The 18,254-nt window shown below is 33.3% G+C and overlaps 1 protein-coding gene across 2 annotated transcripts in view; it reads left to right on the top strand.

Annotated features, from left to right (window-relative positions):
- Exoc6b (exocyst complex component 6B) overlaps nt 1–18,254 on the top strand; it is a 541,291-nt gene that overhangs the window by 284,251 nt on the left and 238,786 nt on the right. For both annotated transcript variants that reach the window (XM_003469003.5, XM_063230357.1), the window contains 6 exons: nt 1,737–1,808; nt 2,585–2,682; nt 4,326–4,431; nt 5,241–5,350; nt 8,747–8,858; nt 15,908–16,042. In XM_003469003.5, the coding sequence (XP_003469051.1) occupies nt 1,737–1,808; nt 2,585–2,682; nt 4,326–4,431; nt 5,241–5,350; nt 8,747–8,858; nt 15,908–16,042 (633 nt within the window). The remainder of the gene's footprint in view (nt 1–1,736; nt 1,809–2,584; nt 2,683–4,325; nt 4,432–5,240; nt 5,351–8,746; nt 8,859–15,907; nt 16,043–18,254) is intronic.

The following is an 18,254-nucleotide window of genomic DNA, read 5'->3' as shown; positions in this document are numbered from 1 at the left end:
TGCAAGATAGTGACATAGGGAGGCATGCCAAAGCAATGCTGCTGACTTCATGGCAGTCAGGAAATAGAGCACAGGAAGTGCCAGAGAGAAAAAGGTAAGGGAACAAACGAAGATACCAAATCTATGCCGCCGTGACTCACCCAGACTCCTCTGAAGTATGTTGCATCATTTCCTGGGGTAGATTGCATCGCCAGTGAACTTGAAACTTCACTCTGCCACACAGAGTAAATGATATGAGAGAAATAGAAATTTTTATATCTGAATTTCCACATTTTAGTTAGAGGGCAAAGAAAGGTGTTTTCAAATGTGAGAATTCAAAATCATTATCTTAATTTTGAATGATATTTAATGGTATTCTCCAAAGCATGAGAAAAAATCCAAAATATAAGATGGGATCAGATTAAATAAAATGTATGCAAAAAGTATGAAACATCCAATGATAAATCCAAATAGCTGAATATTTCATCATTTGTAATGCTTAGTGGTATTAATAATTCCTACAAAAGGCACAGCATCTTAAAAAAGTATTTTAATGGAGAATTCAGGTTATTTTAAATAAGTAGTTGATAGAAGTATAAAAATTATTGATCAATGTAAGATTAAAAGTAGCTTATCCAAAAAAATAAATAAAAGAAAGAAAGATAGAAATTCTCAAAAGAATTGCCATTAGAAGTCTTAAGATTAGTTGGGTTGAATAGGACCAAATATGTGGATAATTCTAGGAATTATCAGAGAAAGTTTTATGGTATGATATTTGGGTATTAGTAAATTATTAGTACTTAATTATTAAAAATGAAAAAGGGACTCAGAAATAGCAATATTTTTAGATGGAAGTAGAATTGAAGTAGATGAACCTCAAATGAGTAAACAGAGATATATTTTGTGTTACAGTTAGTATTAGCCCACCCAAGTGATAAGAGCCTTTTCAAGGGACAGTATGCACAAAACCGTTAGTAGTAAGAAGAAAAGCTGATGAACTACATTAATTTGAAGAAATTCAGGGCACCTCTCTCAGCAATTGAAAGATCAAGTATGGAACAAATAACAAAATTGTAAATGAGAAAATTTTAGTATTGAAATCAATGAATTTTTAGAATAATAGCATTTTTTAAATCTTGGCCATAGAAACACTTCCATATCCGTTTTCAGAATTATTCATATGAAGTTGTAGATGAGCCTTACTTGTAATTTTTGTTTTCTATATTTGTGTTTATTTCTCTTTGGCTCACAGTTTTTCCAGGTTTCAGCCCATAGTTGGCTGTCTCCTGGTCAGGGCATAATGGCATAAAAACAAAAACAAAAACAAAAACAAATACAACAACAACAAAAAAACAGTTTATGGCAGTGGGATCCAAGTGAGGGAGATAATACCGTCTAACCCACACCTTCCAGTGACCCATCTCCTTGGATTAATCCTCACCTCCCAACATCACATTTATCAGGACCACACGATCCAATCACCAAGCTTGAGGCTATCGGGGGAATCTATATATAAACCATAACAGAGTTTGGGTGTATAGCTTTGAATTGCTATGTTAAAAATGTAGATCATGGCCACTGACCTCTTTCTACTTAGCTCTTCAGTGGTTGAATCTTTTGATATTATGTTGCAGGAAAGGATGGAACCCTATTTGTGAGAGCCTTGACCAAGCTGAGCAATAAAAAATTGAATCAATAAAAATTTAGTTTTATTTTTTATACTTACGATTATTTTCTCTTTTTTAAATGTCCTTTAGTCTTACTGCTCTGATCCAAACCTTGTGTTAGATTTGAAGAACCTCATTGTGCTTTTTGCTGATACACTCCAGGTAGGTAAATTGTCTACATATGCTCATCTAGATTAGTATTCATCAGTTCTAAATCTTTTTATTGTCCACAAAAGTTTGGATGAGTACATTTTAGTGTCTAATTCTCCCCTCCTCCCTAGCTGCATCTTGTTATCTCTTCATAGTTATTTCCTGACCTTCATCTTCATCCTTTATATTCTCATAAATGCTCCTTTTTCCTTTTACATCAAATGTTTTTCTTTTTCTTTTTTTTTTTTTTTTTTTCTTTTTTTTGTTAGCAAGAACTCATGACCTCACACTTTCCAGTCAGGCGCTTGTGCCGTTGAGCTTATGTCCCCGGCTCAAATGTATTAATTGGACCACTCTCTACATTAGTTTTTAAATATGCTCTTATTTAAACATGCTCTTAGTTAGTTTAGTCTTTAAATAGTTGTGATTAGGAGGATCACATTAGATATGGGTGCGATTGGTAGCATTGGCACTTTTTCTTTACCTACTCTGAAGGTCATTCATCCTAGGTAGTAAGAGTTACATGTGAAGGTAGAGGGAGAATTTAGTTGAGAGTATATTTGTTTTGATTTTTATTGTTTCCTTTTTCCCGACTTAATCATTTTAACATATATATTTTAATTTTTGAGAGTAAATCAGTAAATATTAGTTGAAAATGAAAGATTGTACTATGATGCTTTTGTTTAAATTGTTGTTCAAAGAACAGAATGTCCTTCAGTGCTTAATCTCTCTTACTTTGCTTTAAAAAGTCACCTTGAAATATGAAGTTGTTTTCTGATTTATTTCAGGTGTATGGTTTTCCTGTAAATCAACTTTTTGACATGCTATTAGAAATCAGAGACCAGTACAGTGAAACACTGCTGAAGAAGTGGGCAGGCATTTTCAGGTGAGGCATTGCAGTCACATGTGTGAATGTGCATATGTGTATGCACATGTCTGTGTGTACAGTTTTTTAAGATGTAATAAACATTTACATAAGGCTTGTATTTATCTAGCTATTCCAGGTTATGATTCAGAGTTCACATGAATTGTAATGATATCCCAAATTACGTTCTCTAAAGTATCTAATCTCAGGGTATTGGTATCTAGTGTGTTAAGACATACCTCAGTCTTATTTTGACATTTTTGTAACCTTATATAAATGTCATATTCATTGTTTCATTTCATGTAGATCATCTTATGCCCCTACTGTTTTTTAGTTTTCTGTGAGAATTAGTAACTATTTTATAGCTCATTTATAGGAGAGTCGAATTTGAGCCATTATGAGCAATTTAACGTTTGGGAAATTTGTATGTGTTACTACAGATTGCACTCAGGGTCTTTGCCCTGAGTTGCACCTCTAGACCTTTTTTATGGTTTTATTTTGAAATGGTGCCTTGCTAAGACTCAAGTTTCCAGACTGGGCCTGAACTTGTGATCTTCCTCCTTATACTGCCAGAGTGCTGTGATTCCAATCATGTGCCATTATGCATGCCTGGGATTTTTTTGTGTACTTACTTATGTTATCCTTCATCTTTTGGATTTATAGCCAAAGAATAGGTATAATTCAGTGCAATATTTGAAGCCTGTTACTTAAGTAGTTATTGTAATGTGTATAATAAGAAAGTCATTCTTTTATATCTCACAATCACAAATACCTATTGGAACCTTGCTTGGCACGTACCCTATGCCACTTCCTTCTCTTTTTAAATCTTTATTTCTTTAAGCAATATTTTGCCTATTGTATGAAGCTTTACTTGATTTATTTCAGATTCTTATAGTTTTAAGATTCATTTACTTTTTGTCTTCACAATTTATTAATGTGTTCTTGATCATCCAAATCGTATTAATAAAAATACTTATATTTCCCAAATCTAGATTTAGCTAATGGTGATAATTGTTTTCAGGAAATGGTTATCTCTATAAGAATTTTGAAAGCCACTAACATAGTGTGTCTACAGTTCAGGTGCTTTTGGTATGGTGCCTTCAGTGGGTTTCTATTTTGATTTTGGTAGGCTGGATTTTACTTTTAGAGACTCCACAGCATAGTTAAGTGGGAGAACCTATAAATTGAGAAAAACCTGATGAATACAGAACAGTAAATTAAGTAAGTGACATAGTTTGGGTTTTATTATACCTGCCAATTAGGTATAATAGAGTATCTAGCATAAGATTAAAATAATCAAATTCAAATATATCTTACTAAAATAGGTAGAAGCAATCCTTTTCTTTTCTAGAGCATATATTCTTTTTCATTTACTTCTTAGCTGCCATAGCATTTTATATCCCATTTGTATATCTTACATACTGAGAAATCACATTTAAAATTGTGTTTCATTTGTAAGGTCATAATTTTTTTTTTCTTCATTTAAAACCTGGCCTTACTCAAAAGCAAAGAGCTTTATTAAAGAAGGAACTTAGTAATAAGGACTTGAAAATATTCATTTGAACTTGTGTGATATATATATCCAGTATAGTCCATTAGAAAACTAGATTATAATTAAGTACTATCTCTTTTTCTCTCTCCCTTCCATTATTATTTTTTAATAGAAGCATACTTGATTCTGACAATTATAGTCCCATTCCAGTAACAAGTGAAGATATGTATAAAAAAGTGGTAGGACAATTCCCATTCCAAGATACGGAGCTGGAAAAGGTAAGGATTACTTTAAAGTAAACTTGTATGGTTGTTTGGACATCTTGATGTTTTACTAGATCACTGTCATCGAAACTTGTAACCTTCACCTCAGTGGATTAGAATTTGAAAGCACCTTCAATGAATTCTTTTTTGGAGAATAGAAGAACAGAAATTTCTGATACGGAAATTAGTAGATGATATTACGCCTCTGTGGATTGCTGGAGTGTTTCACTTTGGATTGCATTTTTAAATGTGTGCTTTTATTGTACTCTTAAAGTAGTGTCCTCCAAAAATATATAGTAAAATTTATATTTTTGGGTATTTAATTGTTGGTTTCACCAACACAGTAAGTCCTGTATCTGCCACCACAATAATAATACAGAACAGCTCCATCATCTTCCACAATTTCCTTGTGGTTTCCCTTTCTCCACTGCCAGTTCTCAGCCTCTGAAAGCCATCCATTTACATTTCTCTTCTCGAGAGTACAATATAAAAGAGATGATACAGTAGTAAGACTGACTTCTTTGACTAGCTTTTGTGATTCATCAAAGTTGTTGCATGTACCAATAGTTTATTCCTTTTTCCTGTTGCTGAGTATGTGCCACAATTTTTAAACCTTGACATGTTGAAGAAAATTTGGGTTATTGTTTTATTTAAATTTATGTTACTCTTTTAATTGTTAGAAAATGAAAATGTTTTAGAGACATTTCTTAAGTTTGAGACTGTTAAGCATAATGTGGAAGCAAGTTGCCTTTGCATTTTAAATAATTTATAAGTATAATGAATGTATGTTTGTGACTTGTTTTCATTAATTCTTGCATTTACAGCAACCATTCCCAAAAAAGTTTCCTTTCTCTGAATTTGTGCCAAAAGTTTACAGTCAAATTAAAGAATTTATCTACGCTTGTCTGAAGTTTTCAGAAGATCTTCATCTAAGGTATAACATGAAATAATCAAAAACAGTGGAAATGCAATGAATACTGAGACTGTGACTCACTCTCTAAAGTTTCTGAAAAACTTTTGTATTCCATGCAGCTCTAACATTGAAAGTCTTTGTCCTTCATTGCATGACAGTGCTTATTTTTAAAGTTATAATGAAAGGGACATATGGTAATTTTTAATATTTTTAACCTTTATTTTACCTATCTTTTTTTCCACCATTTTCTTTATATATTTGCACTTTAATACTTTCTATTCATAAAAATTCTGTGAAAATTAAGTTTAGCCTAACTGATAAAATTTTAAGACCTGGAGAATAACAATTAAAATCCTTTAGAAACACAGTTATTGCCCTACTTGGGTCAATTTTTCTGTTTATTGAGATTGCAGCCTTATTTCTTTGTATGAATATGAGTTTATTTGCTATCTATTATGGCTAACCTGTTACTTGTTAGATGCTGCTTGGTAGTGAGGATATGAAGGCTTTACATGTATTTTTGTCTTCAAGAAGTATCTAGTTGAACTGAAGAACTAGACAATTAATGATATGTGCTGGACATGTATGAGAGCAACAAAAGAGCCACTCCAAGCACAAACTGATGATATTTGAAAAAAGACATCTCCTATATCTAACTAAATAATGAATAAATGAATGAGTGAATGTAAAATGTGATGCCAGGCTACTCCGAAGTAACAGAATTTGTAACTAGTTTGAGTCATTGTTTGATAACTGTTCTTATGAAAAAAATGATATTTGCACTATTAATTTGTTCTTTTTCTCTGAAAGTGAAATTAGTTTATTAGGAAATCTTCCTTCCCCTTAAGTGCTAGGCATTGAATTTAGGACTCTGCATATGCTGGGCACGCACTTTACCACTGAGCCTTATCCTCAGCAAAAAGTTCTCTTGAAAATGATGCTATCTTTGAAAGTTACATACTAAAACAATCTCCCTCCCTGATTTCTATCTAAACCCATAGTCCTCACTTCCCCATCCACTGACCAAGTAACACAATGTTGGAGAATGGTCTTTATGGTGGTATTAGGTGTATCACTGTGGGTAAATTATTATGAATTCATTGTAAAATGGCTTTTTGAACTTACGTGGAGGAAAGGTAATATAATAAAGTGATAATATCAGTGAATTATTCAGATATCCTTTGTTTCTTTCTTCTTTCTTTCTTTCTTTCTTTCTTTCTTTCCTGTTTTTGTGGAGGGAGGAGGTTTATTTGGCTCATAGTTTTTAGAGGTTTTAGTCCATAGGTAGCTGGCTACAAGGCAGAGTGGCATGGCAGAGGGACATCATAGAGGAGAAATAGTTGATAGCAAGCAGACAGGCAAGAGCAAGCAATCAAGGGATTACCACAGCTCTTTCTAATCCTTATATTTTATCCAGGCTACTTAGGGTGCATAGCACTTACACCCTTAATCCTAGTGCTGTTGAGCCTAGCATTGAATCAATCCCAGTGTCATACACTGTAGATCTGCCACCTCTGAAAAAAGCCTCACCTATGACTGTGTGAAGCTTAGGGTGCATAGCACTTACACCCTTAATCCTAGTGCTGTTGAGCCTAGCATTGAATCAATCCCAGTGTCATACACTGTAGATCTGCCACCTCTGAAAAAAGCCTCACCTATGACTGTGTGAAGCTTTGGGGCAACATCTGGACACAAGCTATAACATTCTTCCCCCAAACCTCCAGAAACTCATACACATCCCTTTATGCAAAAGCATTTAGGCTATTTCCAAGAATTGCCAAAGTACTTCTATTTTCAGCATTGCTGACAAGACCTTTTTCTTGGTTGAATATTTTATTATGCTTTTGCCTGAAAACTCCCATTGACATATTTCACACAGACAATTTAAATTAAATATTCAACTCCGGGGGATTTTGTAGCTGCCTTTTACTTTGTGGTTGACATTTGTCTTCTAGAGTAATTTACCTTATAACCTGAAGTGACAGGGATCACTTTGTGGATCATAACTGTCTGAGAATAAAGGCTGACATTAGTAGCACAATATTATAAAAACAAAATACAAGATTCTCAAAACAAGAGAATCACTGCATTGAGATTCTCATAAAGCTTATAGGTTAATTATTTGATTACATGAAGTTGACCTTTTTTCATGCAAGAATTTTCTCTTATATGGGACAGAAGATGCTGAAAATCATTATAAATAATGAAAAATACGTAATTCCAAGACTTCTGAAGATACAAAACTTTAAGTTTGAAAAATGTTTTTTAGCAGGATATGACCTTCCTGTGGTAACAGACTTTTTTTTTTTTTCCCCTCTTTTTCCTTTTTATCGGTACCAGGGATCGAACTCATGACTGCCTGCTTGCAAGGCAGACGTTTATGCCGCTGAGCTAAATCCCCAGCCCCTGGTAACATACTTTTTTAGCATTTGCACTTTAATAAAATAGAATATACACATATTCACATAGATTCTTTTCAGTATGACACTACGTCTTTATAAAGAATTTGAAAAGTACAGAGTATCACAAAGATAAAAAATGTAAAAGACCTCAGACTCTACCATAAGGTAGTTTCCTATTTATATGTGGAGTTTTTTCTTTTAGTCTTTTCTTCTATGTTCATACATGAGCATTCTCAGCACTTTTTTGTTTTTAAAGAAATTCATTGCTATGAGATATTTTCAGTTTTGTCTCTAACAATGGAAAAAAGAAACAACTAAAAAATTAAAACTTTCTGGAGCTTTCAGAAAGCTGAAGTGAAAGGGCAATCAAATATCCTGAGCAGAAAGAGAAGGAGATGAAAGAGGATGGAAAGAGAACTGGGAGGAAACAAAGTATCCAAGATCTGTGGAGTAATGTTATATAGCAGACCCAAGAGGACTGGGAGAGCAGGAAATTAAAAATACCTGAGAATCAGTGGCTGAGAATGTGCTAAAAATAATGAAAGGCGTCAGACCCAGGGATTTAAGAATTGAGAATCCTAATCCAGATGAACAACAGAAAGAACAAGCAGGCAAAAATAATAAGATATCATATCATACTGGTGAAAGGGAAAGGTGAAGATAAGGCATTCAGAAAAATGCAACCTACAGACATAATGATGTGAATTATCTTGTCTGAAACTGTATAAACATGAGATAATGGGGTGACATCCTTAAGGTACTTCTAGAATGCAGAAATCTTGTTAGAACTCCATAAACAGTTCAATAATTTTCAAAAATTAAGGCAAAGTGAAAAAATGCCTCTTTTTAGCCATATAAAAGTCAAGTTTGATAATAATGGCATGCTTTCTGCCACATACTAATATTTGCTGCTGCTGTGCTACTATTATTTTATCATGAATGCTACATGTGGCAGTATCACCTAGTTTGCCAAAATGATTCTAGCTGGTATAAATGACTTGATATTTTTTTTCAGCTCTACTGAAGTTGATGACATGATTCGTAAATCAACAAACCTGTTGCTTACTAGGACTCTGAGCAACTCTCTGCAAAATGTCATTAAAAGGAAGAACATTGGACTTACTGAGGTAAGGCTGCTGCTAATGATGGCAGTCAAGCCCTTATGTGAACAGATGTCCTTAGCTCTGGGTACTATGTGTGAATTAATTAAAAGTTTTTACATGGCCTATTATGTTTTTGTTTATGGGTTCCTGTAGTTGAAAATGCAAAATCTGTTGTTCTTTTTCTGACTTTTGAGTAGTCCATTATTTTTTCTAAGAAGTCACTTTTTTCTCCCTCTTATGTTGTTTATATATGATTAACTGTTTTCCTTTCTGATACTCTTGGAATGAATTTGTAACGCTTGCTGTTAATCATATGAAAAACTTTTGGTTGCAGAATATCTTCAACATCAACTCGATGTCTAAATGAATGGTAATTCATTTACCGAACAGAATATAAAGTACGTTTTGCCTGCATCAATGATTGATGTTAACAATACTGGCATTCATAATCCTTGATTAATATTAGACTCATGGTTTGTTTTTGTGTTTTCTCATGTATGCAATTGGTGAGTTTCTCTCTCAGCATATAATCTGTTTGGCAAAATGCTGGGTTTGTGATGTGGAAACATGAGAAAAAGGCAGTAGTTTATACAGTCTAATAAAAGAAGATTTGAAATTGTACTTATGTTGGAACAGTATCTTGGCATACTAAAATACTGGCCCATTGATGTGTAGTCCTAAAATTTATAAAGATATGACATTTTCTTTCTTTTGGAAACCCAAGATTGTATGGTAACCTCAATCTGTCATTCACTGAGATTATACAGCCAAAAGTAAGAACTTGGAGGAATGTTTTTCCACAGTAAAAAGGAAAGGCTGTTGACCATCTGTTTTACCTATAGGAGTGATGTAGTTTTAATGTCAATTGTTCTAGGAAAAATTGACATTTAAAAATATATACTGTTAAGGATTATGGTAAAATTCAGCAATGGTTAATGATACTGCCTGATAGGTAAAGACAGCTGGAAACCAGGTGAGCATGTATTTCTGATTTTATAATACCATTTTATTTTCTGCATTAATATTAAAAATATTATATTATAAGGTAGGGCATTAGCAGTGACTAAGTTCCTATATTGAATTTTTTTTTGAAAATTCAAAGACATACATGATTTAGGATACTTCCCCCAGTTTTACAGTTTCTATTACTGATAGAAAATCATTAGGCATTGCCTTCATGTATTTGAAAATAGGACCACTGTTTGTAATTAGGAAGTCTATAAAAAAGAAAGTGGGAGTGAAAATGTTCCTGCTTTTATTAGAATATACTGTTTTGCTTTTCTGTCCCAACTGGGACAACAGGTTTGCTTCTTATTTATTCATTATGCTAAGGAGTGAACCACTGGGCCTTTCAAATGTGAGGCAAGGGCTCTAGAAAGCAGTTAGATGCCCAGCCCTATCACATTTGATATAAGTGTTCTTAGGTAGTTCAGTTTAGCAATCTCTTACAAACCAGTTTAGAAGAAGAAACCTTGCAAGGACATGGTGGGATAGAAATAGCTATGACTTCAGAAGACTCTTCTGTTTAGTTGTGGCTATGCCATAAGTTTACTGTGACAAGAGGAAGACCAAACTTCTTGGGTTGGGCATTCTTGAACCCTATGTCCATTACCAAGGCACTATTCAAATCTGGAAATGATAGGAAAAACCAAGGGGAGCTTATCCAGGGAACTGTCATATAATAATTCATGCATGGCACTCTTCCACTGCAGTTCTAAGACATCAGGCGATTTTTTTGCAAATATACTGTCCTCATCAGTATCTTTGCTTATGTATGAAGGGAGATTCATACATATTAGGGTCTTCTGGCCATTATGATGGTGTGTACATGTATAGACACATACATATGAAATGATTTTTTTCCTTACCAACCAGAAAATCTTTGAATAGCTATATTATTCACCTTTTGAAAGAGAGTACCTAAAGTGAGTTCACATCTGGAAGTATCATGATAATCGGTAACATTTGTGGAGCAGTTTATATGCTTCAAAGCCTACTCACAAATACAATTTCATTTAGTACAGTAACATCTGAAGTGGCATATCATGTGTTATTATTCCCATTTTATAGAATTCATAATTAAAGTTCAGGGAGATTGCCAAAGGTCATATAGCTAGCAAGAGTCGAAATGGGACTTAAGTCTGGGCTTTTCTTTTGTCCAGATCTTTTCATTTTTACTACACTGTACTGTCTTTCATATTGACGTAATTATTTCATCCCAACCAAGACAGAGAGTTTACAGGAGGTCCATAGTAAAATGAAAATTGTTTGAGTTTCAGATGACTTTGTGTCACAGAGCAGAAACTCACTCAAACAATGGGATTATTATAAGCATACAAAATTCATACAATCCTGCTTCAAGATGCCAGGTAATATCTTAGGACTTAACCGTTTCCATAAACTAATGTCTGTTTCCCTATTTTGTCTTGGGGTTATATGCTATCTTCATTCTTTGTTTGTTGATATGTTCTTCTATTTCTTTCTCTGCACACTGGCTTTTTCCTCTTCTTTTTCATGATTTCTTTCCTTTCCCATGTTGACCAGATTCAATACCTATAGAAGTGGCACCTACAGAACTTTCTCTCTCAAACTTATTGTGATTTTTTTTTTTTTTTTTAGTTCATTCAGCAAGAACTGCTAATTTTTTTTTTGGAACTACTTCCTTTAGGTTTATATGCAGAACAATTGATTACTAATAGAGACTGTTGTGTCCTAACACAGATTGTCTTCTTCAGGTCTTTGGACAGAACAGCTGAGTTCTGTGTGATGGTACATATTCTTATGAAAACTGATTTCCAAAACTTACCTCCTCTGAATTGCCATGCTCTTGGGCAAATTACTTGGCTTTTTTTGGTAAAATGAAGACAATAGTGTGACATGTATTTTCTTAGTATTGTTGTAAGGATTAACTGAGCATGCTATGTAACTTTCAATAGTGTCTGGATCATAGTTAATAAGTGTTGATTGTCAACATGTTATTATAAAGAGGACTACAGGCAAGCAATGTTTAGTACAAAAATTGAAAATGTAATTAAAAGAAATCAAAAGATTAGAATAGGATATCGAAATATCTTACTAATATAAATTAGTCAGTATTACTGAGTAATGTGACATTAGATATATATCATATTTTATTTATGCTATTATTTAATTATTTAGAATATATTTACTATTTCTTTGGCATAACATTTATCATCTTAGTTTTTAAATGATGAAAGATAGTGAATATGAATAACTTTCAGGGCACCAATCCACTGAGCAGTTTGAAATAAGTTTTAAAATAAGCCTTAAAACTTAAAAGATCATATAGGGAAAAATAGAGAAATACAAAAAAAGATATATTAGACGCAAAGCTGGAGAACAATGGGAGATTACCTGAACTTTGGGAAACTGGTGAAGAAGAGAGTAGTGAAAAAAAAAGGAAGAAATAAAACTAAGAACAGAACAACAAAAAAGCTATAAGCAGTGTTCACACTCATTAAAAAAATAATTACGAAAAAAGAGTAAAAAAAAAAAAAAAACCAAAAAAGAATATAGAATAAAAAAAAAGTCTACTTCAGGGCATATCTCTGCCATTACTGGTAGGCAGAGTGTACAGACAAAGCCCAGAATCCTGATAAGCCAGTAGTAGGTTTATGCTTGAATAATGGACAATCCCAGGAAACCTGCATCATTTATTCCACTGAAGTGCAGGTTGGTTTCTGGCTATGAGGCTGGAACCCAATTTTTTGAGCCTGCAGCACTCTGTGTGCTTCTTACCAGCTTGAACGCAGCTCCTCAATGTCCTGCCTTCTTAAACTCAGTTCTGCCTCACCCTGATACTGAAAGCTGCTAGTTGAAGACAACCTGCAGCTGCTCTGAGTTCCTAACTCATTTGGCCCATCTCCAGGATGACAGTTGGCCATCACCATCTCTTGGGAGACATCTGAACCCAAATACTCACCAGCCACTGCAGTCCACTGTTTTCTGTGCCACTGGTGCTTTTCTCCAACAGAATCCTTTGGGGGTCACCTATAGTTCCATTGTGTCTGTAGTTTAGCCACCCATGTAGCAAGTGAGGGCTCCAAGAGCCCTTGACTTCCTCATCTTACTGCATTCCAGCATCTGGAATATCAAGAGAGGCTGTTTCTCTACTGTTCACAATTCTGCCATCCTCCTGGAAGTCTCTAGCCCTTTTTGTTAACATCAGTGATACTGCTCATACTATGTTAAATAAAATAACTTTTATACTGAACTCTTGTGAAGTAGAAATTGTATCCAAACTTTGGATTTCAGGACTAGTAGTTCCATATATTTAGTATTTTAGGAGTTACAAAATTAATAGTTGATACAGCTTTCCTTATTGTCACTGGAGTCAAAGGAGATAAAATACATTGAAGTCTTGGGATAACTAATTTTTATAAAATAGAATAAATACCATCATTTAATTCTTTGCTTTCTGGAAAGTCCAGTAGTTTGGAGTCATTAGTACCATGTGACTTGTCCTTTCTTTGCTTCAGGTTATTTTCTTTTTTTTCAGTTTTTTTTTTTTTTTTTTTTTTTTGGCTTTTTCCTTTTTATCGGTACCGGGGATCGAACTCACGACTGCCTGCTGTTTTTTTCAGTTTTTAATGTACTGAGTTTTCTTATGTTCAAAACAAGTTAAAAGCCTTTATAATATAGACAGGTAATTTATAATTGGGAATATAAACCTCTTCTTGAGGTTTATGGTTTAATTTTAAACTACTGAAAATGATTCAAATATTTTCTTTTCTGGAATTTGTCAAGAATTGAACAACTGTCATCATGGCTTCATTTTCTCTTCAGTGTTTGGAGCAGGATTGGAGAAGTGCTGTCCACACTGTACTCAGTGACTTTCTCAGTAGATTTTCTCTGGTATTAAGAAGGAGAGACTGATAAATTTTCTAATTCCTAATGGTTTTTAACTTAAGTGACTTCAGTTATTTACTTGTGAAAGATGACGCTTTGCCTTCTAAAGTTCTCTCTTTTTCTGGACAGTTCTACAATTTTGTATGACAAATACGTAATACTTCATCTTGTTTTGTGTCCTTGAAACTGTATTAAATACAGCCTTGACTGGCAATTGAGAGTTAAAATATTATCAAAGGAGCCTAAACTATGATGATGGTTGATATCTGAAATTGCTTCACTTCATGCTTAAATTCAAAATTATCCCCAAAGCATCTGTTTTTACACTTGTTAATGTCCTTGTAAGGATTTTGGTAGCTGTCAATGAGAAGTAGATATTACTGAGCCCTCTTTAACAGACAATATTCCCTCTGAAAATGACATGGTATCTACTGTAATCCTGCACTGTTTTAATAGTCCATTCTATGCTCAGCAGTGAAACATTTCAAAAGTGACTGACAGCCAACTGATGTAATTCATGGTGATCTTTTGTGTTGACAGATCTTTAAAAAGTCATAGGAAATTACTACTCTACCCAGTGAAACCGCCTCCTTTTTTTTTTTAAGCTGCCAATATCCAAAAAAACAGGACAATTTTCTCTTTGACTGCCTCTGTTTTTTATTTCACTAACATGACACGATTTCTCCTTATTATTAGAATTTCTTTTGATAGACAGAATGTGTTCCCTATAAGTAATGCTGATTTTAAAATAGAAATTCTCCTGTTCTCCAGATTAACTCTCTTACTTTTTTGACTTCAACATCAAGACATCCTTGTTGTAGCCACCATCCTACTCAGGAAGAAGAGTGATTTAATTTAGACAGTTTAAATATTTAAAAATGACTTTAGTTGTCTGCTGAAGGAGAAACATGGTGAAAAGACGAAAGTGATAAATTGTTTCTTTCAGCTTTTTTCTTCCTCTAGGGTACTAAAAATTAAGAAGCTACTGTTTTGAATAATTTTATAGTCTTACATCCAAAGCTCAAAATCTCTAGATTTATACTTTGGGTGAATTGAAAGGGGTTGCTGATGCATATGAACATGTTTGATAAGATCTGGAAAATAATGTAAATATCTAGACCCACTTTTGCCCTGACTTTTTATCTAAGAATATTTTCCCCAACTTTACTTCTCTGTCTTTATTCTTCATCATTGTGTTTTGAAAGTAACTGTTTCCCTAAGATATTCACGCAGGCTGATTCCTTTTGGTTCTGTTTAGGTTATAGGATTGATAGGAAATCACTTTTTATTTATTTCTATTATGGTAAAATAGATGTAGTGATTACACCCATTTTATCTACTTCTCCAGGTTTATGGAAAGATAGTGTAAGAAAATGAATTTGGAATTTCTTAACAAACTTCAGTTTTATATAAAGAAAATAATTTATTCTTCCTGATTGTCATACCCAGCTAATGTCCTTTTTTCTATGTGTTTGCTGAGGATTGAACATAGGGCCTAAAAAATGCTAAACACACACTCTTTCATTGACTTATACCTTAGCCCCAATATTCTACTTTTTTATGGTCTCTTTTATAAGAAAAGAAATATAATATTAACAACAGAATATTTAATTTTCAGAATTGTGAGTTAGCAATTGTTATTGACCTTTTACAGATAAGGAAACTGGCTTAGGAAAGTTATAAAGTTTTCTCAAAATCAATAATTTGTTAATCTCTTATTGTTTCTGACTTCAATTACCCATTTTTTCCTCTTAACAATAGTTTTTTTATATACTGAAATTTCTCCTAATCTCTCAACATAATATTTTTATATACTGAAATTTCTCCTAACGTCTTCATCAGAAACTTTCTGTTACTATTTCAGTCATTCTTGTTACTTTATTTAATTCATTTATGATCAATTATGTCTTGGCAGACATTGTGCTAAAGAATATAAGCTTTCTTCACAGTTTTTAAGAAAAGAACAAAACATGTTTAAAATAGGGTGACAAGTGTTGCTATGTAAAGAGAAATAGAAAATGTTTTGAGAGGTCATGAAAGTCTTCTTGAAACAAGGAGATTGTAAACCACTGTCTTTAAATACACTTTGCAGAATTATGAATAGTTCTGCTATTATACCTTTTTTTTTTTTTTTGTCTTGTACTAATAGGTTCAAAGTAACTATTCTGGGGAAAATGATTTTATATGTGCTTATTATTTTTTAGCTTGTTCAGATTATTATCAATACAACACATTTGGAGAAGTCCTGTAAGTATTTGGAAGAATTTATCACCAATATCACTAATGTGCTTCCAGAAACAGTCCATACCACTAAGCTCTATGGCACCACAACTTTTAAGGTAAGATGCTGTATTATACAGTGAACATGCTGCTGATGTATTACCAAATTAATAATGCAGTTTTTGGAGGATAAGTAACTTAGCCTTAATAAACTTTTGAATATTGCCTCATGAGCGTTAAATTGCTGTTACACAGAAAAAGTAACAGGGTAATATCTTATGACTTTGTTTCTTCAATAATTTATAATTGGTCATGAATATAGGTATTTATTAAGAGTTTATTGTCTTAGATAAACAAATTCCAAGCCTGGAATGGTGGCATACACCTATAATCCTAGCACTCAGGAGGCTAATGTAGGAGGATGGTTGAGGGTTTGAGATTGACCTGGGCTACAAAGTGAGTTCCAAATCACCTGAACTGCTTAGTGAGATTTTGTCTTTAAAAAACCCTATGTTTTCTAAACTCTTTTTTTTTTTTTTTGGGGGGGGGGTCTTTGAAACAGGGTCTTGTTATGCTGTTTGGGCTGGCCTTGAACTTACTATATAATTTAGGCAGGCCTTGAATATGCAGTCAATCTCTTGTATAGCCTTCCAAATGCTGAGCTTACAGCTGTGCACCACCTTGCTCTGTCTAAACTCTCTTATGTGTTATGTAAGAACATAACAGTTCTCAGGTTTGGGGATACAGCTCAACAGCCCAGTGCCTATCTGGCAAGTGCAAGGTCATAAGTTCAATTCCTGGTACCAAAAACCAACCAACCAACCAAACAAAGAAACAAACACCAGTTCTGTAAATTGACTCCTTCACACTCAAGAGTTCTAATGTGGTCTGAGTATTCATAGTTATGCTTGATATAAATATCAATTTAAATTCTCTATTCAACCCTTTGTTCGTTGTGAATAAATTCTAAAATTTAACTTTTAATGAGAAATTCCTGTCCCATGCTATAATAGTTAGCAATTTTATGATTAGAAGGTCAAAGTATTTTGATTTAGTGTTAGATCAAATGGCCAAAATGATACTCTTTTAGAATAAAAATAGATAAATAGTAGCATTTCTGGAGGGTAAATATCTTAACTTAGCCTTGATAAACTCTTGAATATTTCCAGCTTAGCTTTAAATTGCTATTAAGCAGAAAGAGTATAACAGGATAACATCTCAAGAGTTAAAAAGAATGTTTTCTGATATAAAAATAACCTATAAAGTTTGAGGTTTTTTTAATTGTTGATTGATTGGCTTAATTTTGAAACATAGTGTATGTCATCCATTTGAAACTCAGAAATTACTGTCAACTGGATACAGCTAGACATAAAAGCATCATTTATGTCTCCTAATGTCATTTTTTTCATTCTTTTTATACTGTTTATTTATTAGTACCTTCACATAAGAGCAGACACAAGTGTACAAATCAAATTTGCTTTATTTTGCCATTACAGGAGAAATTAAAATTGTTGATAAGACTTACTATTTTTCTGATATAAAAATGCACTTTGTTGAGGTACAAATATGCTTTGTGTACCTTTGTGTACGTTTATAGATTAGCTACTTGGACGGAGTCACCTGTTCATTAGCTGACCAGGGAATGTTTCAAATTACCAATAAAATTTATTAAAATTTGTTATGCACCATATTGTGCCCTTGTCATTCTTTTCAAATTTTTCAATAATGTTTAATTGCAGTCCTCCCTTAGTATCCAGGGAGAATTTGTTCTAGGATCCAGCATTATTATGGAGCATGGGTAATAACTTTAAGCAAAAATGCTTTTATTTACACTACTGTGAATGCCAAAATTCCTCTAGGAAAAAAATGGTAAGGGAGTAATAGTAGTGTTAAGGATAGAATAGGAAGTTAAGGAATTAGCAGGTTAGATTCATTCATACTTGTGTACTATTTGGGATATATGTTGTATTTAATGATAGTCTAAACTCTGAAACGTATGTCAGATTTTTTCTTTTCCATATCTTTCAAGTTATGTTTAGAAGTCCTCTTAGACAATAGCTTAGGTGTTTAGTTGTTGTTTCAACATTTAAAATGCTAATTGAAAACCTAAGCTGACAGGAAGCCATAGGGGTTGAATAGCTAGTTAAAGGCTTAGAAAAGTTCTGAGAACTACTAAAGGTCATGTTTACTCTGCTTACTGGAAACACTGATTGTTTAAAACAGGATGAAAGTGTGTGTTTACTAGGGTGTTTCAGACTAGCTAATCCAGAACTCAATATAAACATGGCAATTGTAACAGCTACTACAGGTTGCATATTTTCTTAAGCTACA

The sequence above is a fragment of the Cavia porcellus genome, unplaced genomic scaffold (genome assembly GCF_034190915.1).
Source record: "Cavia porcellus strain 051 isolate PalLab524CR breed Dunkin Hartley unplaced genomic scaffold, mCavPor4.1 scaffold_18, whole genome shotgun sequence".
Lineage (NCBI taxonomy): Eukaryota > Metazoa > Chordata > Mammalia > Rodentia > Caviidae > Cavia > Cavia porcellus.
Note: the sequence above shows the minus strand (reverse complement) of the source record. Positions and strands in the feature narration are given on the sequence as shown.